The sequence below is a fragment of the Dermacentor andersoni genome, chromosome 4 (genome assembly GCF_023375885.2).
Source record: "Dermacentor andersoni chromosome 4, qqDerAnde1_hic_scaffold, whole genome shotgun sequence".
In the NCBI taxonomy this organism is placed as follows: Eukaryota; Metazoa; Arthropoda; class Arachnida; order Ixodida; family Ixodidae; genus Dermacentor; species Dermacentor andersoni.
This window is the reverse complement of record NC_092817.1, coordinates 163,971,416-163,991,976: the sequence shown is the minus strand read 5'-3', so window position 1 is coordinate 163,991,976 and position 20,561 is coordinate 163,971,416. Positions and strand designations below refer to the sequence as shown.

The following is a 20,561-nucleotide window of genomic DNA, read 5'->3' as shown; positions in this document are numbered from 1 at the left end:
TTCCAACTTGGTACTTTTTCATCCATATTTGATTAAACTTATAGAACACAAATCTATGAGGGGCGGAGTGAGCAGCAGCGTATTTTGTTTAGCGACCGCACCACTCGTCGAGCTGGGCGTGAAACGCAGTACGCAACTGTGGAGCAATCACACAAAACTGTCACCAATGCGTGGCGTCTGATTGAGATACGACTATGCAGGGCGCTTGAGCGTTCGCTGCTGAAGAACCGCGGCAAGTGCGAAGCGGTTGCAGTTCTATATTGCTAGGGATTAACGAAGACAGCACTGGAATTTGTGGACAACAGAACAAAGCAAGCGCCACTCGTCAGCTGATAAGAACTACCTGCTTAATTTCAAGTGAGCCAGAGAATGCCACAGCAGTCAACATAATCGTTGCCTCTGGTATTCAAACACATTAGGTGGTTTTAAGTGCCAAGACCACTTTCTAGATATGACGCATGCCGACTCCGGAAATTTAGACAACCTGGGCTTCCTTAACGTGCACCTAAATTTAAGTACCGTGGTGTTTCCGCTATTCGCATCCATACAAATGTGGCCGCCATGGCCCGGATTCGATTTCGCGACCCCGTGCTCAGCAGCTCAACACCATAGATTAGGTAATCATACGCTAGTTGGGGCTAACTTAGTTTGTAAACCTCCTGCGCTGAAACAAGCGGTTCCACGAGCAACAATTTCTTCTCGGCGACATGTGCACTTCACTTTAAGAGGAGCATGAAAGAAAAGTAATGGCATCACCCGATAAGTGTACTTTTTTTCGTAGTAAGTGAGCTTTAGTCATATGATTTGCCGGATAGATAGCACGGGTAATCGGGGCGCCTCTGCTGGCGTTCAAAAATTTGTAAATTAGGGTCAAGCTAGTAGCGGACTCAAACGTCTAGGTTTTTCCAGATATGCGGTATAATTTTCTACGAAACCGCAAAGTGAAAAAAGTTTCATTATTTCCGTTCTTTGTCGGCTTTGAGTGCGCATGCGCAGTAATTCAACAACGCGCAGTCGAGAATACACGCCAGTTATACGACTTTGAAACATCAGGCATGGCTGAGGAAAGCAGCAACGAATACACGCCTCTTGATTTGAGCATGAAAGACAAAGCTGCCCCAAGTACAAGCTTTGACGGTACCCAGGATGCTTCAACTACTTTGGGCGCCTACAACACGTGAGCTTTACGGCTTATATATTTTTTTCATTGAATACTGTTACCCGTAGGCACGACCCATAGAATAGGCTTTAACATCTGTAAATTTGGTCCCACCTAATACGGGTCTTTTTTACAGTGAGCTTCAGCTTTGAAAAATGAGGCTTTCTCGATCAAGGCGCGTCGACGGAAGGGGCGTGCGAGAATATTGCCATGTTCAGCGCAGTGTTAGCTGTTTATCGTTCAGGCGAAGATTTTTCAGAACATGAATCGAATGCATACTTACAGAAGAAAATATTTTTCATTAACGTATAACTCTTGCACTGTAGATATGCGATGGGGTGCTATAACTCGAAGTTCCGGGAACACGTCCGGATGGCACCACCGTATTTCGATGAAAGGGCGCTGTAAACCGGCTCTTGATTACTTGCAATTAGGTACTTGTTACAGAAGCCCCGATGGCCGAAACTTTTGCGCTGCCCTCAATGTGGTATGCGTTTTAACAGGGAACGGCTCTTGCACGAAAAACCTCGGAATTAGTTTTAACCGCAGTGAAGAATTGGTGTGCCGAACCACATGTGTTTTCTGGACAACTCATCAAAGTGCTCAACAATACTGTCATTCCCCAATATAAAAAAATGTGACCAAGTGGGTATTGCCAGCGCAAAGTTTTACTTTAATAAAAGTAAGCCTCGTGCATCAAAAGCTACAACTTGGTTTAAGACGATTGTTCTTCCGTTTGTATGTGTTGCTTAAGGACAAGTGCGCAAGCAAACACATTTTTCCCGCTTGGAGTTGTGTCGCCAAAGAAGGTGTTTCTTTCTCTTTTTTATTTTTTGACAACATAAATATAGAATACTTAGTTCTAAATAGTTTTCTTTTCATTTTTTCACACAGGAAACTGTCGTGAGCTAATACCACAGCGATAAAGAAGTGGGAATTCATGGTATTTACGGCACCCTTTACCATTTGAGAACATTATCCTGGCCACGGTGGCCGCATTTCGATGGGGGCGAAATGGGAAAACACCCGTGTACTTAGATTTAGGTGCGCGTTAAAGAACTCCAGGAGGTCGAAATTTCCGGAGTCCCCCCCTACGGCGTGCCTTATAATCATAAAATGGTTTTTGCACGTAAAACCTCACAATTTAATCTAAATTTATTTGAGAAATGATGCACTAGCACGTCGCTTTCAGTTATTTTCTTGCTAAGCATTGTCTGTCATAGGATGTTTTTCATGCGTTCTCACAATAAACGTTATCCTTCGAAGAATTCTTAAATAGGCTCGGCGAGTGACACAGAAGCAAACTTAGCAACACTTGAATACACATAATAATGAACTGCAGTCTAGTTCATCATTATTTTATTAGAAATCGTCATTTTGTTCGCAAGTATGCAAAATAATACTTGGCTAAAAGACAGAAATCTGCTCCTATTCCTCAGAGCAAATAATTTGAACCCATAATTTTAAATATTACCTGAAATCCGATACTCCTCATAGTTGCCGGATCCATCAGTCATGATTACAATTCGCATGACGCCTCATTCACCATGGCGATGACGAACCGCATCAGGGAGGTACCAATGCTAATTATTCTAACATCAGCGCAGGTTTCCATCATAATTGCAGACACCATCTGCACAGTGTCATTGTAATACTTCAACCTGTTTTATTGATGACAAAAACATGTGGCATGCTTTAAAATATTTTATTCTGAAATTACTGTTAGAATTCTGCCACTGTAGCAAGTGGAGCAAACGCTTTAAATAGCAAACTACATAGGACACGTTGTAAGTACTTTAACAGTTAAACTTACAGTATTCCTGCAAGTCAAGGCGCCAGTTCGCCTACGGTGGATGAGTGCTCTGCAGCATATATTGCCCCGAGTGTGCCGTTCATTTTATGCCAGCCAGTATAGTCAGTCTTTGATGAGAACGAACCATTGCTAGTAGCGTGTTTCCGAAACAGGACTTTACTTTTCCCGAACGTTGTTCAATAAACACAATGTCACCTTTTTTTTTGTCACAGCTAGTAACTGTGTGATCAATACTATATTAACTGTAGGACTTCTGAGGACGCCTTGCATTACCAGAGGAACACGCAGCGCCCGCCGATGATCTACGTGACTTGCAACATCGATGGTACGTAGGCGATTGTCACTCGCCTTCACCACAAATATGGTGGATCGCCCCTATGTTTCCCTGGTAGACGTACATTTTTTTCGTATAAAGATGCACTTTACCAGCAAGGCCAAGAGGTTTCCGCATGAGCGAGCTTATAACTCTCCTTACTAACAAATATGTGCTTACATGAATATATGCAAATTCATGCATAACCTATGCAGTAAAGGTTTTTGAATGAATTTGTTCTTGTATCGGTGGGCTCGTGAAGCAGCCTCCTACAGGACATGAGCAGAAGCAGAGATTGTACACCCGTGAGCAAAAGTATACGGACCAGGCATAGCGTGATAAAGCTGATTTTTCTTCTGCCTGTGAATACAACTTGGAATTGAAGACTGCAGTCCAAACTTGGCATTGCGAACTTTCCATTGTAGTCGTCAGTTTCAGCTTATGGACGGTAATTAAAAAGAAATTCAGGTTTTTCGGCGACCCTGTGGTCCGTATACTATTGCTCACGGGTGTACATTCCATGCAGTGATTAATTCTCTTGTAAATGAAATCCTCGCTTGACCATTGGTCTAAATTTTTTTTCCAAGCAGAAACTCAGTGGGTTTGACCTGCTAACATCGTGATGTTTCCCTTAAACCGAGCTGGTTGACAGAGCAAGTGCTTTGATGCGAATGCCGTGTGTGATGTGTAATTAGTGTGGCGATTCAGATGTCTATACCGGAGGGTCCTAACGGTGCTCTTACGTTGTAGGCAGAGTGTGACGATTGCTCACCAATAGCATGTTATGAGCAGCAGACATATCCAGCTCCGGCCGAATGCAGAAGTTAGAGCTTGCAATTTGGGGAACCTCACAACAGTTTCCATTGGAGTTCTTGGTTTTTTTCATACCAAGAAAGCCAAGCCACAGCCGCCGCCGCATAAACAATCTTAACGAGTTAATGAAAATGCAGCGCAACGAGAAACAAAATTGTTGGGTAGATGTTCGCGCTCTGTTACAATAAACTTTCACCAAACATCCCAGCTATGCGCAATTGTGACGCATTTTTAACGAGAAAATCTAGGTCATCCTGAAACAGCGGCCTTCGAAATAGACCATTCTTTTTTGTAACGGGATTAGCTTCCCTTGGCTGTGTCAAGCATTATTCGTTCTGCCAGTATCTGCGGAACCTCTTTCACAGGCCTGACGAATGTTGCAACTTTAACGGCGCGACTAATGATGTTTAAAATGCCAAAAAATAAAAAATTGAGTTCCTTAACTTACGCCTATGCTATCACACTGTATTTCAATCGAAGTAAAAGATGAAGCTCAAATGTTTAGTTCCTGTCGTTTACAATCCGCGTTGAATGTTTTATGTAGCATTCGAAGACATTGACACTAAGGCATGTGGGTGTAGTAATGCCGTAAACATTCTCAAGAGATTCGCCGCCCTTTCATATTGTAAATAAAGGTGCATTCAAAATACCGCCTGTCACTGACGTTTTAATGCTAATTGTACCTTAAGGTCTCTCGCGGTTTTCTTTGTTTCACACTATTTCTGTGCCGATAAAGGGAAGATATGCACCTAGCTACAGTACGCACTTGCAGCGCTAACCATACAGTCCACACTTTTAACCTGCTATGTGGCTTTCCGTTTGATAGTTTAGTGAGACTGACCCGTGAATTAACACTTCCGCATTTCTCGCCAAGCTAATGTGCTGTCTGCAATACGACTCTTACATATTCGTATTGAGCGATCTTTTTGAAAGTTGTCCTATAGTCTGTTGATGACCTACACAGGAACGTTGGCGAGGACAGACGTTTTAGCGCTCGTAATGTGCTGCTAAACAAACAGTGCTTACAGCCGGTGGTTATGAACTTCGGCTACTCGATTCACCGAATTGAGTTGGTATAACGAGTTTCTGAAAGACGCGGACGTCATTCCATGACGCACATATGTGTCATAGAAGGTCAATAAATTAAGGGCGTACGTCACATATTAAATTTAAAATCCCTCGGTAGAAATGCATCCTCTCACTTTTCCGTTGTCGTCGTCAGGCTATGTCTGTTGTTCGTAATAGATTAACAATAAGCAAGAACTTATTGAGGCATCTAGTCTGCTTATTACTTGATAATACAGAATGTATTGGTTCAAGGGTTTTACGGCTAAGAAAATGACATGTTGTTTTCCACTTCGCGCAATGTTTTGTTCTGCCCGTGGTTTGAGATAAAACGGGATAACCTCCAGAAGAATCCAACACTACGCAATCTTGATCGTGCTTGGCTTCTCCATCCCGAGGAAATTCTTGGATGTATTGAAGACATGGTTGCAGAAAGAAAAAGACACCGCGTACGGAAGCACAGGCGTAAAGTTTCCCGACCACTGAAAGATTCTTCCCTTGCACCGTTAGCCTGAAATATCCATTTCCCATGAATTGCCGCAGCACTACCGCGAATGAACACCTTTGCTATACTTTTGTCCCACACAGGTGTCACTGACAATGGCAGCACAAGCTGCCAGCACCTGGGGTCCGTCAGGAGCATCGATAACGCTAGGCCCAGCACAAGTCGCGCTGGCATGGAGGAAGCATCAGCCAATTCTGAAGATGGCGCCACGTAAGTTTACCTTAGGTTTCATTGCAACGCAACTAAGGGACGACAGGGATGGCTACCCACGTAACAATATGCCCCTATTCGATAATTCCTCCCTGGTAGGGCAAGCTCTGATGGCTGAAACAGCTACTGTATTAGCAGATTTGTGTGTTCGGCCGGTGCAGCCAGCCTTGACTGGCTTCATGGTTCCAACAGGGTGACCAGACCTCGCACTGAACTGTGCACACCCCACGCGGCAACCACGAAGCTACAAAATCTCGCCCGATTTTCAATCCTGTTAGCACCACGCAATTTGCGGTACAGTTGCAGATTTGTAGCTTGCATACTCACTCCCCATTGTGGAATATGGAAAGATTGTGAAGGAGAGACGCTTATCGGAGCCGATGCTCATGAACGGAAACATGGTATGTCTGATTTTCTGTAAACTTCATGTAAGAATTTCGCTCGCACTGACGCACTTGCGCGATGAACAAATGTTGCGATGACTTAAATGCCAAGTATCAGCTGCTGTTTAGACAATATGGCATCGGCGCAAACAAAAACCTTTAGCTCAGGATCTCCTACCTAAGTAAATTGGAAAAGATAAACGAATGTGCTTGGTACACACTGTATGATTATCGAAGGTTGTGGCATTTTAAGAAATGTGATAATGTCGTAACTAAAGCAGTTGCATTTCAGATTCGTCATATACTTAAGACAGCATTAAGAAACTCTAGTAACAAAATTACATCTTTATAACTCAGCAATGAAAACCCCCACGATTCAATCAACTGCACCAAATAACACATTTAAAGCGCTCAAAATTTCTCTATTACACAGCGCTCTGAAAATTTGTTTTGTGGGTAGATCATTCGCCAGTCCTCATACACGTTGTATCGATTTCAAGGAAGCCGCAAATGAATATAAATAAAGTTGTCCACTTAGGATGCTCGAAGAGATCCAGCTCATCGAGCTGCGATATATATATTTTTTCTGTAGTTACCTTTGTAATGTCTGTGCTTTTATTTTTTTAAAACTTTGTCTATTTTATAATATTTACCACTTGCAAGCCTAAGTAAAATTAATGATGAATGATTTTCCGGCATTTACCTGGCTCTATCAAAAAAAATTTGATTGTTTATTGGTTATAATTTCTTCGTTAAATAATCCGGTCTCGATGCCGGCCAAGTTGCCATGATTAGAGACGACGTACAAGGTAACACCACAGGACTCGAACCAAACCATAACAGTGCATAAGCCATGTGAACAATCGCAACCAGAATAAATACAACACAAGTAAAAGCACATTACCACAAGAACAGCGACCAATGTTCATCTAGTGCTCAGCATAGACATTTAAAACGAGCAACAGACTGTAGAAAAGACATACATTGCAAGCTGTCTGTGCTTAACTGCACGTTGTATTTTTCTACAGTAAACGTTAGAGAACATGACGCACCAGCAATGCCTTAACTGAGCGCTTGCAGCGTTCATAAACTTAACGAGAAAAACAAAAGAAAATACTAACTTTTTCGGCAGCATATTTCATCCAGTTTACATGAAAACGCTGAAGTGTTTGTCGTATCTGTTCTTGTGGCGTAAGGGGGAGTAGATTAGGTTGTTCTTCGCGCGACGCTTTCGGCAGGAACGGTGTGCAGTTTGAGTGTGAGTGAAATGCTGACCGACTTCATAAAAATACGCTAGGAAAACTTCAACCCGGAAGTGTTTCTCCGTATTTGATATGTACCGCTTGCGTTAAGACGTATGTTGTCGGACGGGGTTGTCAGTCCACGCACGCCTGTCAGAACAAAAGCGGATAGTTTGCCTCTACGCCATTTCTATTTCCTAAAACGAGAGTCTCATGTGGCTAGTTGCAATGGTTTATACCCGCAAGAAAGCGGCTGTAGGGGGAGCAAAAAACCATCATCAGGAAGGGCTCACATTGCCATAAGCAAGCAAGGATGTAATAGGTGAATATGAACTAAAGAAAGAAAGAAACATCCATCGAACGAGCGAACGAACGTGTGACGGACAAAAAAGGGCAAATGAAAGCAAGAACGAAATAACCTTTAGGTATTGCATCAGGTTTTATGTGACGTTAGGTGGTCAACCTACAGTAACAAACGTTTACTTCATACTGCAGCTCACTATGTCTAACCCGTCAGATCGTGGAACTTTAGGCATTAGCACTTGTGCAGCAGGCCTTCGTCTTCAGGTGTTAGTAGAGTGTAACTCTTCTTACCATACAATCCGTGCTGAAAAATTCACCGACCCTTAGAATAGCGTATAATGCGAAATTTGAAAGCAGCTGCGTGCGTGTTTTTATTTCGCAGTATATTGAGGCATATTTTTTTAGAGACGCGCAGCACAGATCGATTGCGACGTCTTTTATAATAACTGATGCAGGGATCAAGTGTAATACCTCGTGCTGCTTGGCTTCCATAAAATCCTAATCAATTCGCGTCACGCATAAAATTCGATTGGAAAACAATCGTAAACCAAGACAACCGAACCAAGCAATTGAAAAAAGCCAAAGTGAGAGCCGATACGAGCTCATCTTAGCACGAAATGCGCGCTCTGGCTGAGACCAGATGCTAGTACAAAACGAGCGGTTGGATGGGTCCCCATGAAACTAATTTTCCGCGCTCTAGTCACTGACGGGGCTGCTCTCATTGGTTTCCGGTTCTCGACCGCTCAAGGCTCGCGTCTTCTGCCGCTCCACGTTGCCCCTTTCATCTTTCGCTGTTGTGCTCGTTCGCTCTGTAACGCCGCTTAATCTCGCCACAGGAGCGGGTCATTAAGAGCTTCGCCATAAAACGGAGACGTATTTTAACCTGCGCAAAGCAGTATTTTTGAATGCCAAATGTCTCACTTCCGAGGGCACGTTTCTGGACTTTTGCCTGAACACTCCTTGAGAGCGTGTTGAAGATGGATTTGTATTTTTAATACTTAGACCGGCTAGTTTTTTACCTTACCATCACTTACAGATATTTCTACGCTCCTGCCCCTGTTTCATGTAGGCTATGCATGATGTATTGGATAATGGAAGGCTTCTGTTATGCTTGCATCTCGAACAAGGAAACTTCTTAATTTCCAGTTTAGCATGGCAGGCCACCGAAAGCACCAGCGTTCAATTACTGCCAATCTAGAGCCCAAATCGAGTGCTAAATATCAATGGAGTAACTTAGCGCAGAAATTGAGCTAGTCGCCTTACGATTAACGGGTGATTTAGTATTCCAAACTCTCAATTGCTAAAAATGTGTTTTTGTCGTCCAATAAAAAGAGCCAGCAATTTTGAGCTGCTTTGTCGGTATACTTGCAGGAATGCAGGAAGAAAACGGCAGGAATCCTGCGGTGTCAGACCAAGTGATCAATCACCTGTTGAGAAGTCGAACCACGAATGCCAAACATGTAGTAAATTGTTTCGCAGTGCTCATAGTCTAACTCTACATTACCGCACGCATACCGGCGAGAAACCGCACAAATGCGAAATATGCGACAAATCATTTACGCAGAAGTCAAATTTGCATATTCATCAACGGATTCACACAGGCGTGAAACCCCATATCTGCCAAATATGTACTAAGCCATTCATAAGCAAAGCGGAACTTCAATGTCATCTCACATCACACAGTAATGACAGACCTTTTGTTTGCGACATATGTAATGTCGCCTTTAAGCGCAACTCACATCTCAAAAATCACCGCCGAAGAATTCACGGGGTTGAAATGCCGTACGAGCGCAAGCAGTGTTAATTTCGGTTCGCAAAGAAACAAAACCTCGACGCACATCTCTGCCAGAATGTCAGGTGCTAATTGTGGGGAGATTCGTTTAGAGATGCATCTCAACTGATTGCCCATCTCGTGATGAATACAGGATTGCAGTCGTAAAATTGTGACGTAAGTGGCGCAAGTGTAGTAAATAGCCCACGGTTTTCGCATATGAACGTGACCATGAATCCGTGCATGAAAATAACGCTGACATTAGCCCACAGGGGTAAGAACTAACGGAACGCATCATGTGGAGAGATGGGCTTCTTTCAACGCTTAAAACTGCCGAATGAAATGGGAGACCCAAAGTATGCCGCTTAATTTCTTTGAAATTACGAGACAAAACGTCTCCAGCAGAATATGGGATGCTTGAATGTTAAGTATACTGCAGGCCCTGGCTAGAAATCACTGTTTGCGGAACAACGTTGTTTGCGGAAGCAGCTTTAGCAAACTCATTTCTAAACAAAGCCTAATAGGCTGCAATTTTATGTTTCGTGCTACTAGAAGGTTGAAACATCCGCACGAGATCCTTGACACCTCGTTTAGTTTCGTGCAAGCGTTTTGACAGTGTACTAGTAGATAAGCTTTACCTCACCGTCCTTTTAATCGTTCTGCATTTCGACTAGAAAGCAGCACCCCTCATTAGGAACCATTTAAAAAAGGAAACACTGTTGTTTTCAACTAACAACTAATCTCTGATAATGACTGAGGTCCTTAGACCTTGCTGCCTTTCAGAGACTGTTTTTGCGACATTATATAGACACAGGAATGGGGAAATTTATTTCCCTTACAATGGTGCTCAATGCACGTATTTTTGTGTTCTCTCTTTGGCTCTAGTAGTCATACCGAAAATTTGGTGCTTTATCAACCTGATGACAACAGTGAGACTGTATTAGACTGAAATAATTTGGTGCTTAAGTATATATGTTCTTCGACTACGAATATTTCAGTTATTGTTGCATTCAGGTGGAACCTTTGTCAGTTTTAAAGCTCAATTTTTTATTCACTTGGAACTCATATTTTTGGACGTGCGCTCCACTCTAGTTACAGCTGTGGAATTTTTTAGCCTGAAGTGACAAACGTATCCCTACGGGCAATGACAGAATGATGGAGATGTAGTTTTTAGTTATATTATTGACCCACGTACTTTTACATCTTTTTCCTGTGAACGCGTTTCACCGAAAAACAAATGTTAAGTTGCAGCTCAGCGCACGAGGCACCAGCGTGTATCAGAACATTCTGCGATATTCTCGTCGATTATAAAGTCTTCCTATCTTGTAGTCGAGCCTCTTGTATTCAAATTGCATGTACAAGGAAAATACACTTATGCATTTTGGAAGACACGCGAGCAGCAACGATCACGCTGGAATCCTCTGCGAATGTAGGGAGAATAGCCGATGCTGCTTAATCGCAAATGATTTGTTCGACGATCGACTCATGCGCGTGGCACTATCTTTCTGCCCGAATGTAACTTTTGTTGGTTGTGGTTCTCCCAATAAAGTGTCTTTCATGACTCATGGTTCTTCTGACTGTGTTGTAACATTCTACAACGTGACATTTAGTAGAGGTGCTTCGTGGCGACCGAATAAACCCTACCAGCCGTCAAAATAACCTTAACGTCATCATGGACGAGGCAGGTAGCCGCAGGCTACGACTACCGCCCGAGAAGGCACCTCTGCACGAGACGACTAGGAAGATCTTGGCCCAGACAAGTGCCGCAATGAGAGTGCCTATGCCACCTGCAGCGACGTGTGCTGCAAAAGCCAAGGAAGTCGCCGATCATTTGGGGATCATTGTTTGGAGCTCTGAAAAGCTGGCCGGAAACCTACTATGAAACACTACGTTTAACAATTGAAACTGTGACAAGCTGCGGTTTCACAGCTTACGAATTTTTTTATACCATTTCACCAATTACAACATTCCCACAAACATTCACGAGCGTCATGCTTAAGGAGCGGGCTGAAGTTTAACGAGAATACCGTGGTCTTCAGGGCAGAAATCAGCTGTTAACTCAGCCACGTCGATCCGCATGTGTCGGAGAAGAGAGCGTTTTTCCTCATTTGCTGTTTTGAAGAAAGTTGTTTGCGCCGCATCAATACGTAAACCGGCCAAGACCATTACAAAATTCCTAACGGGAGCCACGGGCTTTGAAAAGACGTTGCAACTGATGTGGTGTCGGAGCAAATGCGAATTGCTCCGACACCACATAACGTGCGTGCCTCAACGGAGCAGAGTGGGTGAAGGGAACACCTACCGCTGGGCTGACACGCGAGGTGTTCCGTGAAGGGAGAGGGGGTCGCCGCGACGCCTTGTCGCCTTCGTTTTCGGGTGCCTAGTTGTGTTCTCGGCGCGTTCTTTGCCCGCGCAAGCTGTAGCCTGCGTCCTCACTTTGCCTGTTTAATTGATATGAAGAAATTAATACACAAGCAGAAAATAAATTTCCAAGAAAAGCGTTCGAAGTGGTGTTTCAAACCTGCAATTCCATGCTTAAAAATTGAGTGTCCTGCCTACTGAGCTAAACCAGTGCGTCCAAGATAACAGGCCTGTGCCCTCTGCATGATGATATTAGGCTGCTTGGAGCGAAATTTTCATTGCCAAGCCAGGTGTGACAAAAGCTGTGACGTCAACCTCACCGCAGCTTACTCGTAGGCATCCCCACTAGATGCTTGGGTAGTAGGGCAAGGTAGCGCGTCACGTATCGAAGTTCACCTGGTTTGGGCTATCTACGAGGCGTTGCCCAAGCGTGTCAGTGCACTCCCTTCCCTTGAGGAGTTCATAACTCGAAGGTTCATTCAGCGACGTTCAAATGAGCGTTAATGCTTTCGCATTCGCAAATCGCATGCTGGGCTTAGGTATCCTCGGATATTTAAAGAATCAGCATATCTAACATGACGTTATGTAAGCGAGCTTAGCACAGACGACGCAGTGGCATAACTTAGGGCTTTTATTATTGATGCAGCAAAAACTTTGTGGGTCCTTAAGCTTCGTCTTTAAGACCGAAATGCGATAGCATTCAAAGGTTCCCAACTTATTCTCACGCTTCGCGGCAACTGCAACTTATGCAACCGTAATGTTTACCGGGAAACGCAGGCGGCGAATGCTATACACGAAGAGGAGCCTTCTGGTAGAAACGCCACCTTTAGCGTGAGCCGATCCCGGAAGTTGCGCACAGCAACGCAAAAAAAAAAAAACTGCATTATGGTGTTTCTGGTATATTTGGCACGTTTACTATTTCATAACTGGGACTCGGCCTAGTTGGAACAGATTCATTATTAAAAACGTGTGTGCAAATATACAGGGACAAATTAAAGGGCAACACAAGGACGAGCGCGCGTCCTTCTGTTGCTCTTGTCTTTGTCCCTGTATGTTTGCGCACATAACGTGTTTACTATTTCAGTCTCAGAATATTCAACATGGCAGGCATGCGCAGTCGGTGTTATCGACATTTGTTTGTGGGCTAACATTCTCAAAATTCTGAAGAATAACCTTGTCAAGAATGTAGGAAAAGGTATGAGCAACTTTAGTGACAGACCGGTGTGGCACTATAACCCGCACATACAGCAAGTCATACAGCAAGGCGTGGCATGTACATGTACTACAATATGTATAGAACTGAAGGTGGTTAATCGAGAGGCCCGCATTTTATTAATCAAATGAAGCCAACAAACGACAATACGAAGGACAACATAGGGGAAATTACTTTTGCTTACTAACTGAATTAAAAAAATTATTCTTAGAATTGAAAGTGGATGAAAACGCAACTTGCCGCAGGTGGCGAACGACACCACGTCTCCGCAATAAGCGTGCGATGCTTTATAACATACGAGAATTTTCGCTCACGAGGACGCCGGCGCAAGACGCCTACGTCAACAGCGCATTTTCTGTCATACGTGAGGCCCTCCCTTAACGCTGTTGTGTTAGATTTCTCCTGGCACAAACAAAACACAATACACGCAAAGGACGGGTCACCCGGGGGGAATGATCATTGCAAAAAGACGCGAAAGAAACAAAACAATGCACGGTGCATACTTCGTCGACGCCCAAGCAAGTAACACATTATCGAATCAGAAGGGTATGTCATAGAGTAGCCAACATAAGGGCAAGCTGAAGAGCAAGCTGGCGAAAGTTTCAAATACGAAGGTTTATTGCAATATCTATTCTTGTTGATTCGCGGGCAGGTCATCAGAATGGGAACTTTGGGTGCGGTGCATTTTTCCTTGACAACCCGTAATTTTTCCCCCTAGGATTGTATAAACCATGTTTAACACGCTTAGCAAGCATCAACGTTGCGGCAAACAAGAAGAAACACTGTTCACATTCATTTCCAAGTAAGATATTGCATAATGAAAAGCATTTGCTAGACGGTGTCACGCAGCGGCAAACGTGTTGCGTAATTTGAGTTAAATGTTTACTTACGAGCTTTAGGTAATTACGTGAACAATGTCATGATATGCTTGCCCTGAACATCAATCTTTATTGACAGATTTACTTAGAAAGCATTGAATCTACTAAACGTGGAAATAAATGCCCTTCCGTTTAGCATTTGGAGCACATATTCCTCTACGAATGCTACGCACTGTCACGTATGTCCTTTCCGAAAAGTGGTATCAAGAAATAAATTAGTTGAGGCAAAGCGCGAAAAGGCACATAGGACAATAGAAGTGAACAAAGGCAGAATGCTTCAGTCCTGTTGTCTTGCGCTTTGCCAGAAGTTATGCACCACCAACTAGCCCATCTGTCTGTTTTCTTGAGGAAATCAATACTGGACTACGCTTGTATCACCTAATGAGCCTCTGTGGGCTTTTATGGGACGTGCATTGCGGATGTACACTGCAACCCTTCTGAGAGACTGTTTTTGCTCTTGCGCTGCAATCACCCTCTTGGCGAGACTTTTCACTCTTGCTTACGCAATAAAAACACACATAATTTACTTCATCAAGTTAACGTTGAGTCCCTAGCGTGTTAGAATCGCCTCGTGATGCTGTGTATAATGTATGTTCAACTGGCACAGCTACAGAAAATACAGATAGCAGACGAAGGCGTTATGTATAAAAAGCTCAAAAAACATCGACGTCGTAGCTTTCCTCGATTTGTTCTAAAATTTCATTCGTGTTTGCACCGTCGGAAACATTTGTACCACAACAATTTTCATGAAGCAATGAAAGGACGTGTAAATGGCACCTGTCCCCCTTGAGCAAAACGTGAACAAGGTGAATGCAGGAGCCAAGGTTTCGACAAGTGGACTTGTCTTCTTCCCCGTCTTTTCCCTTAATTTCTACCGATGGAAAATGAAGGAACAGGGTGAGCGCCCTCTGCCTGCATTCACCTTGTTCACGTTTTGCTCATCGTCTTGAATTTCCATCTCCCGCATTCTCCGTCTTTTGCCCGGATTTCTACCGGCGGAAGATGAAGGACCAAGGTGAGCGCCCTCTGCCTGCATTCACCTTGTTCCCGTTTTGCTCATCGTCTTGAATTTCCATCTCCCGCATTCCCCGTCTTTTACCTGTCCCCCTTGTAATTCAAGTAGTAAAGGCAAGGCGCAGAAGACCAGGACTCAGGAAGAACACAAACGACAGGACCGGCGCCGGTCCTTTCGTTTGTGTTCTTCTTCCTGAGTCCTGGTCTTCTGCGCCTTGCCTTTACTACTTCAAGCATGAACCAACTAGCCTAAGCAAGAGTTTTACTTGTAATTCAAACACTGGCGAAAACAGGAGCGTGAATCCGCTCACGGCGAGAGCACAGCGAAAACTGACTCGACTGCTGACTCGGCTTGTTTCTGCTCGCAGAGCCTTATTTGATGAGGCTCCACACTGAACTCTTATAAAGGTTTCGAACTTCGTTCTATTCAATCCACATTTCATTAAAGCATGCAAAGCGCAAACTTATGAGATGCGGAGTGGGCAGCAGCGTATTTCGTGCGGGGCATGAAACCCAATTGACGACTTTGGAGTAATCACACAAAACTGTCTTCAATGAGAGGGGTCCGACTTAGATATGACTATGCACGGCGCATGAGCTTTCGCTACCGATGAACCACGGCAAGCAAGAAGCAGTTGCAGTTCTGTATTGTTAGTGGTTAGCGAAGACAGCACTGAAATTTGTGGGCAACAGAACAAAGCAAGCGCCACTCGTCAGCTGATAAAAAACTACCTGTGCCAGAGAATGCCACAGCAGTCAGCAGAATTGTAGCCTCTGGTAATCAAACATTATGGGGTTTTACGTGCCAGGACCACTTTCTGAATGTGAGGCACGCCGTAGTGGAGGACTCCGGAAATTTAGACCACCTGGGCTTCCTTAACGTGCGCTGAAATCTAAGTACACGGGTGTTTTCGCATTTCGCACCCATACGAATGCGACCGTAATTCCCCGGATTTGATTCCGCGACCTTATGCGCAGCAGCCCGACACCATAGATCTTGTAATCATGCGCTCGTTAGAGCTAACTTAATTTGTATACCTGCTGCGCTACGAAGAGCGCTTCCACGGGAAACAATTTCTTCCCAGCAAGATGTGCGCTTCACTTTGAGAGAAGCATGAAAGAAACGTAGCGATATCATCCAATAAATGTACTTATTTCGTATTAAGTGAGGTTTAGTTTGGTTATATGATTTGGCAGGAAAGCGAGAACGGTTCATCGGGGCGCCTTTGCTGGAGTTTAAAATTTTGCACATTAGCGTCAGGCTAGTGGCGGACTCTAACATCTAGTTTTTGTCCGGGTATGCTGTATCATTTTAATCGAAACACCGAAGCGACAAAAGTTTGATAAGTTCGCGTTCTTTTTTGGCATTGAGTGCGCATGCGTGGCTATTCAACAACGCGCAGCCGACAATACACGCCAGTTATAGGGCATCGAAACATCAGGCATGGCTGAAGACAGCAACAACGAATACACGCCTCTTGACTTAAGCATGAAGGACAAAGCAACACCAAGTACAAGCCATGACGGTAACCAGGGCACTTCATCTACGTTGGGCGCCTACACAACGTGAGCTTTACCACTTGTCATTTCTTTAATTCAATATTGTTACCCCTAGACATGACCCATATGCTTTAAGATCTGTATATTTGTTCCCAACTAAAACGGGTCTGTTTTACAGACTGCTTGAGCTTTGAAATCGTAGGTTTTCTTAGATCAAGATGCGTCGACGCAAGGGCGGTGTGAAAATATTGATATGTTCAGCGCAAAGTCAGCGGTTTAGTGCTCAGGATAAGATTTTTCTGAACATGAAGCGAACGTATGCTTAAAGACAAAAATATTTTTCATTGATGTATAATTCTTGAACTGCACACACGCGATGGCGTGCTATAGTTTGAAGCCCTGCGAACAATTGCGGATGGCAACAGCGTATTTCGATGAAAGCGCAATGTAAAAAGTATCTTCTTCACTTGCATTTTTGGGGCTCGTCACAGAAGCTCCGATGGTCAAAAGCTATGCGCAGTCCGCCTAAACTTGGTATGCGTTTTATGAGGTCGTGGATCTTGCACGAAAACCTCGGAATTAGTTCTAACTGCAGTGAACAATTTGTGTGCCGAACCATAAGCGTTTCCTAGACAACTTGTTAAAGCGCGCAATAATACTGTCATTTGCCAATTAACAGAAGAATGGAACCAAGTGAGTACTGACCACTCAAAGCATCACTTTACTAAAAAGCAAGCCCCTTGCATGAAAGGCCACCACTTGGTTTAAAGCGATTGTTGTTCCGTTTGCCTGCGTTCCTTAAGGGCAATACATGCGCATTAGAGGAAAGCACACTTTTGCCGCTTGGAGTGGTGTGGCTAAAGAAGATATTTGTTACAGTTTTAAAGGTTCCTTGACAACCTAAATATAGATTACTTAGTTCTAACTTGTTTTTTTTTTGTTTTCAAATAGGAAACCGTGGTGAGTTAATACCACAGCGATAAAGAAGTGAGAGGTCGTGGTATTCTACGGTACCCTTTACCATTTCTGAACGAATGCAGTTGCACGCCGCATTTCAGCTATTTTTTTGCTAAGCATTGCATCAGTCTTAGGATATTTTTCCTGCATTCTCACAATAAGCTTTATTAGTATTCGAAATTATAAGTATTCAAATTAATACTTGGCTAAGAGGGGGAAACCAGCTTGTATTCCTCAGACCTTGTCAAATAAGCCCATAATTTTAAATATTACCTGAAATTCGATATATTCCTCATAGCTGACGGGTCTGCGAGTCATGATTGGAATTGGCGTGAAAACGCCACATTCACCACGGCCTTGACAAAGCGCCTCAGGGAGGCACAAGTACCAATTATTCTAATATCATCATAGGTTTCCTTCATAATTACAGAAAGCATCTGCACAGTGTCAGTGTTATACTTCACCCTGTTTTATAGGTGCAAAAAAACATGTGCCCAGCGTTAGAAAATTTTATTCCGAAATAATTGCTAGGACTCTGTCACTGTAGCAAGTGGGGCATGAATTTTGTAAAGCAAACTACATAGGACACACTGTAAGTAATATAACAGTAAAAGTGACAGTGTTCGTGCCCGTCAATGGTGGATGAGTGCTCTGTACCATGTATTGCCCCGAGTGTGCTGTTCGTTCCATGCCAGCCAGCATGGTTGGTATTTAACGAGAACGAACCATTGCGAGCAGTGCATTTTCAAAACATCACTTTGCTTTTTCTAAAATTTGGTTTAATAAAAGATAATTTCACCTTTTTTTTGTCACAGCTTGTAACTGTCTGTCCACTACTTCATAATTTGTAGGATTTCTGAGGACACCTTGTGGTACCAGAGGAACACGCAGCATCCGCCGATGACCGACGAGACTTGCAACGTCGCCAGTACGTAGGCTATTGTCACTCGCATTTACCACAAACATGGCAGATAGCCCCTACGGTTAATGTGGTAGCAGTACATTTATTGCGTATATAGATGTGCTTGAACAGCGCCGCCAAGGCGGTTCCCGCATGAACCAGTTTATAATTGTCCTTACTAGGAAATTTGTGCTTATCTTAATTTATGCAAACTCATACTTAACCTACGCAGTAGAAGTTTTTGAAGGAATTTGTTATCGAATCGGTGCGCTGGTAAATCACGCTCCTAGATGAGCGCAGAAGCCGAGACTGTCCATTACATGCAGTGATTAATTCACTCGTAAATGGAATCATCGCTTGACCACTGGTCTACAATTTTATTTACCAAGCAGAATCTCAATGGATTTCACCTGCTAGCATCGTGTTAATGTCTCCCTTATACCATTCAAGCTGGATGACAAAGCAAGTGCTTTGATGCGAATGCAGAGTGTGATGTGCAATTAGTCCGGCATTTCAGATGTCTATACCCGAGGGTCGTAACGGTGCTCTTACCTTGTAGGCAGAGTTTCAGAATTGCTCACCAAGAGCATGTTCCGAGAAGAAGACATATCCCGCTGCGGCAAAATGCAGAAGTTACAGCGCACAATTCGGGGCACGCAAAAAGAGACTATATTCGAGCTCTTCGTTCTTTATACCAAGAAAGCCAAGTCACAGCCGCAGCATAAACAACCTTAAAATATTATGAAACTATAACGCAAGGAGAAAATAATTATTAGTTAGTTCGCGCTCTGTGGCCATATATGTTTACCAGATATGGCAAATATGCGCTTCTGAAAATTAAACATTATTCGTATTGAATGAGCAACAATCACAGCAACCAATGATTTCCAATGAGTGTGCAATTACTTCGAACTTGAAACACTTTGTTAACTAGAAAACCTACTTCATGCTGAAACACCGGCATCCCATGTTTAACGGCACAACTAACATGAGAATGCCAGACAATAAAAAATGAGTTCCTTAAATTACGCCTGTGCGATCGCACTGTATTTCATTTGAATCCAAAAATAAAACTAAAATCTTTAGTTCCGGTGGTTGGGAATCCGCGTATAATGTTTTCTGGGGCGTACGCAAGCATAGACACCAAGGCATGTGGGTGTAGTAGTGCCGTCAACATTCTTAGCGAACTCCCCCTTCCCTTTCATATTTTTAATAAAAGTGTATTTGAGAATACAGCGTGTCCCTACAGTTTTTTGTGCTATTTACACTGGCATCAATAGTCATCCTGAGGAGGTTTCTGCCGTAACCTCTGCCTTTCAGGTCCTCTCACGTTTTCCTTTTTCTTTAATTTCACGCAATTTCTGCGTACTTAGCGAAAACGTGCCACTGCCTACAATCATTGCAGCGCTATCCACACAGCCCAAACTTTTAACGTACTTTTACGCTTTCCGTTGCACCTTTTAGTGGCATTTCCCCGTGAATTAATACTTCCGCATTTCTTTCTAGACTAATGTACTGTCTGCAACACGACTCTTACATACGCGCATTGAGCAAGTTTTTCTGAAAGTTGTCCTATAGTCTATTGATTGGCTACGCAGGAACACCGACGAGGACAGCCGTTTTAGCGCTCGTAAATAGATGCTAGACATGCAGTGCTTACAGCCGCTCCTTAAGAAATTCAGCGACAAGAGTAACCAAATGGGTATCAGATATTCAATTTCTGAAAAGCGAGTAAGTCGTTGGATGGCGCACCTATCTGTAGTAAAAAGACGAGTTAAGGGCATATGTTGAAAATATAAAATCCCTCGGTGGAAAAGCATTCTCTCAGTATGTCATCCTCTGCGTCGGGCTATGCCTGCTGCTTGTAATAGATGAACAATAATCAAGAACTTCTTGAGCCATCTAATGTGCTTATTACTTCATAGTACAGAATATAATGGGTCCAGGGTATTACGCCCAAGAAAACATGTCTTTTTTTCATTTCGAGCAATATCGGGTTCTGCCCGTTGTTTGAGATAAAACATAAGATTCAGAAGAATTCAACACTGCACAATCTTGATCGTGCACGGCTTCCCTATCGCCGTGGAGCTCTTGCATGCATTCAAGACATAGTTGCAGAAAAAAAAGAAGCACCGCGTATGGAAGGACAGCAGTAAAGTTC

At 43.5% G+C, this 20,561-nt stretch overlaps 1 protein-coding gene across 2 annotated transcripts in view; it reads left to right on the top strand.

The window, feature by feature from the left end:
• Window positions 1-1,005: 1,005 nt before the first annotated feature.
• The window catches only part of LOC129386590 (uncharacterized), a 30,947-nt gene continuing 11,391 nt past the window's right edge, over window positions 1,006-20,561 (top strand). Inside the window, exons 1-4 of one of the 2 annotated variants that reach the window (XR_011893676.1) lie at window positions 1,006-1,177; window positions 3,221-3,297; window positions 5,752-5,878; window positions 9,177-9,290. Coding sequence is in view for 1 of the 2 variants with exons in the window: in XM_055074670.2 (XP_054930645.1) it covers window positions 1,056-1,177; window positions 3,221-3,297; window positions 5,752-5,878; window positions 18,351-18,427 (403 nt within the window). In the remaining variant the exon portion in view is untranslated. Of the gene's footprint in view, window positions 1,178-3,220; window positions 3,298-5,751; window positions 5,879-9,176; window positions 9,291-18,350; window positions 18,428-20,561 lie in introns of those variants that run through there. The other variant, XM_055074670.2, reaches the window with a different exon arrangement.